Source organism: Mesoplodon mirus (genome assembly GCF_964341445.2).
Source record: "Mesoplodon mirus genome assembly, chromosome: 6".
Taxonomy (NCBI): Eukaryota; Metazoa; Chordata; class Mammalia; order Artiodactyla; family Ziphiidae; genus Mesoplodon; species Mesoplodon mirus.
Genome location: NC_138982.1, coordinates 132,698,028 through 132,700,243, shown reverse-complemented (window position 1 = coordinate 132,700,243; position 2,216 = coordinate 132,698,028). Strand labels below are relative to the sequence as shown.

The window sequence follows — 2,216 nt, the reverse complement described above, 5'->3', positions numbered from 1 at the left end:
TAGCTTGGTGACATGTTGGGCCTCATATTCGAGAAGCACCACCCTGATGAGTCAGCTTTGGGGCTAACATGAAAGCCACTTTGAACATTCAAAATGGACTGGCTTCTTTGTTAATAAGGCATCATCTTCATATATAACTAAACAAAGTGCTAATGAGATGTTATCCTTCAAATTAGCTTAAGCAATGACGTAGAAAGAGTTGTGAGAAGAAGCCAATACCCAGTTTTTTGAGCATATAACCTCCTCAGTAATGAATTTAATCTTCAAATCAGCATGTTGGATCCTTGGGACCAACTTCAATCAAAGATTTTCACAGTATGACCCAGAGATCCAGCCATTCGCTCAAGAGCTTCTATAATGTCCCAACTCTCTCTGTCATCATACATGAATCGAATGTTATAAACTTTGAAGATGGATGTTTTTTACCTAGCAGCTGCCATGGCAGGACCTGCCTCCTGGACAACTTTCAAGAAAACTTCAGGGAAACCACAAGTTACAAAGTACCCAATGGTGAACAGGAATTACACACAGAGGACAGCTGTGTACAAAGTGCCTTCCTCCCCAGGGTTGTCCAAATGAGGTGTTCTAATTCTGGGGCATGTGAAAGGACAGTGTGCCAATCAAGAAGTTCCTCAGCTGTGTTGGAGTGTGTTTCTCAGCTTTGCTAGTCAGGAAGTAGCCAGCAAATGGGTTTTGTAGTCCACAGCTGCCAACCTGTGAGCAACATGGCAAAATCTTGTCCACTCAAGACACATGTCTAAGATTTGCCAAACTCTGGACTGTGACTTTAGCCAATGCCAATCTCAGAGCCCTGAATCCAGTTCCTGTAGTCCTCCAGTCTATGTTGCACCGGAGCCACAACTCCTGGAATCATCTTCTAACACTTATGATCCAACTTGCTGTGTTACTGGTGGTTTGCAATTGCCTCGTAAGTGAAGAATGTGTAGGGTAGATTTATTCGAATTTGGATAAATTGATTTCTGAGATACTTAGGAATTTTTATTTCTCTTAACACGAATTATTTTTGCATGTGTTTGAATGAACATGTCCTCGACTGTCTCCAAAGAGAAGAATTTTTACTTTTTTTTTTTTTGCTTTTTTGGGCATTTCTAGTGGTAAGCTGGGGTAGGAAATTAGGTTAACTATTTTAAGTCACTAGGACACTATTTGTTATAGGACAATGAGAGTTGCCACCAGGGACTAATATGAATACTTAAAACATCCACATTATACTTTGACTACTGATTATTATCCGTGAAAACACTTAGCATTGAATCTGGCTTATAATATGACATGTTATATTATAATAAATAAAGGTAATGTGCTACTAATATCAGAAATCCATGTAGTGTTGGAGTTTAAAGACACCTTGAAGCCCATTTAGTCTTGTGAATTCTGATGGGTTCAACTCTATCAGAGGTTGCTCACGTAGATAATAGCATCAGAACCACAACCCACACCTGTGTCTCCTCGCTGCCCATCACTATTTTATTTGTATTACAGCACTCTTTTAGTTAACTATGACATTGAATCTATTGCTTGACTAGTACAAGATAATTTTGAATTTTACCTCCATAGACTTCATAACCATGGAGCCAGAGATGTTTGAATATGATAAGTTCAAGTTTAGCATGTATTTTTCTTCCTCTTTTCGCTATTGAAGTGCTTTTCAGTGCTTTATTCTTTGTATTAAATAAATTCACTTTATGTACATTAAAAACAATTGTCACTATTATTTTTATTCAACACATTTGTGGGGTTTATGTTATAGGGTTTTTTCCCCCACTGAATGAAAAGTATAAATATTTGGAAGAAAAAAAAGAGAATATGTTCCCTTACCATTGTTTGTATAGTATGGACCAGAATAAAAGAACACATTGGTGGTAGTCACCAGAGGATGGGGAACATGCTCTGAAGATCATGAAACCATGGAGTCTGAATGTGTGAAGACTCATCAATTTTGTTTAGAACAGATTGGCTGTTGGGAAACTATGGCTGTGCTCTTAAATAGAGTTCTGATTTTCAGGGCAACATAAATTAGTGGCTAAGAGCATGGACTCTGAAATCAGATTTCCTTCGTCTGATCTTAGATGCATTGGTGAAGGCTGTTTGAATCCCAGCTGTGGGACTATGTGCAAGTTTTTAAACCACTCTCCGTTTCCTCAATTTCAAAATTGCGATGATAATGGTAGGACAACTGTGAGATCCAATAAGTT

General features: G+C 38.2%; 1 protein-coding gene across 1 annotated transcript; it reads left to right on the top strand.

Annotated features, from left to right (window-relative positions):
* Window positions 1–317: 317 nt before the first annotated feature.
* KRTAP27-1 (keratin associated protein 27-1) lies at window positions 318–936 on the top strand (the record flags this gene model as incomplete). The annotated part of the gene is given in 3 exon segments (XM_082624376.1): window positions 318–665; window positions 669–748; window positions 750–936. Coding segments are annotated over 3 exon segments (615 nt in total).
* Window positions 937–2,216: the final 1,280 nt, after the last annotated feature.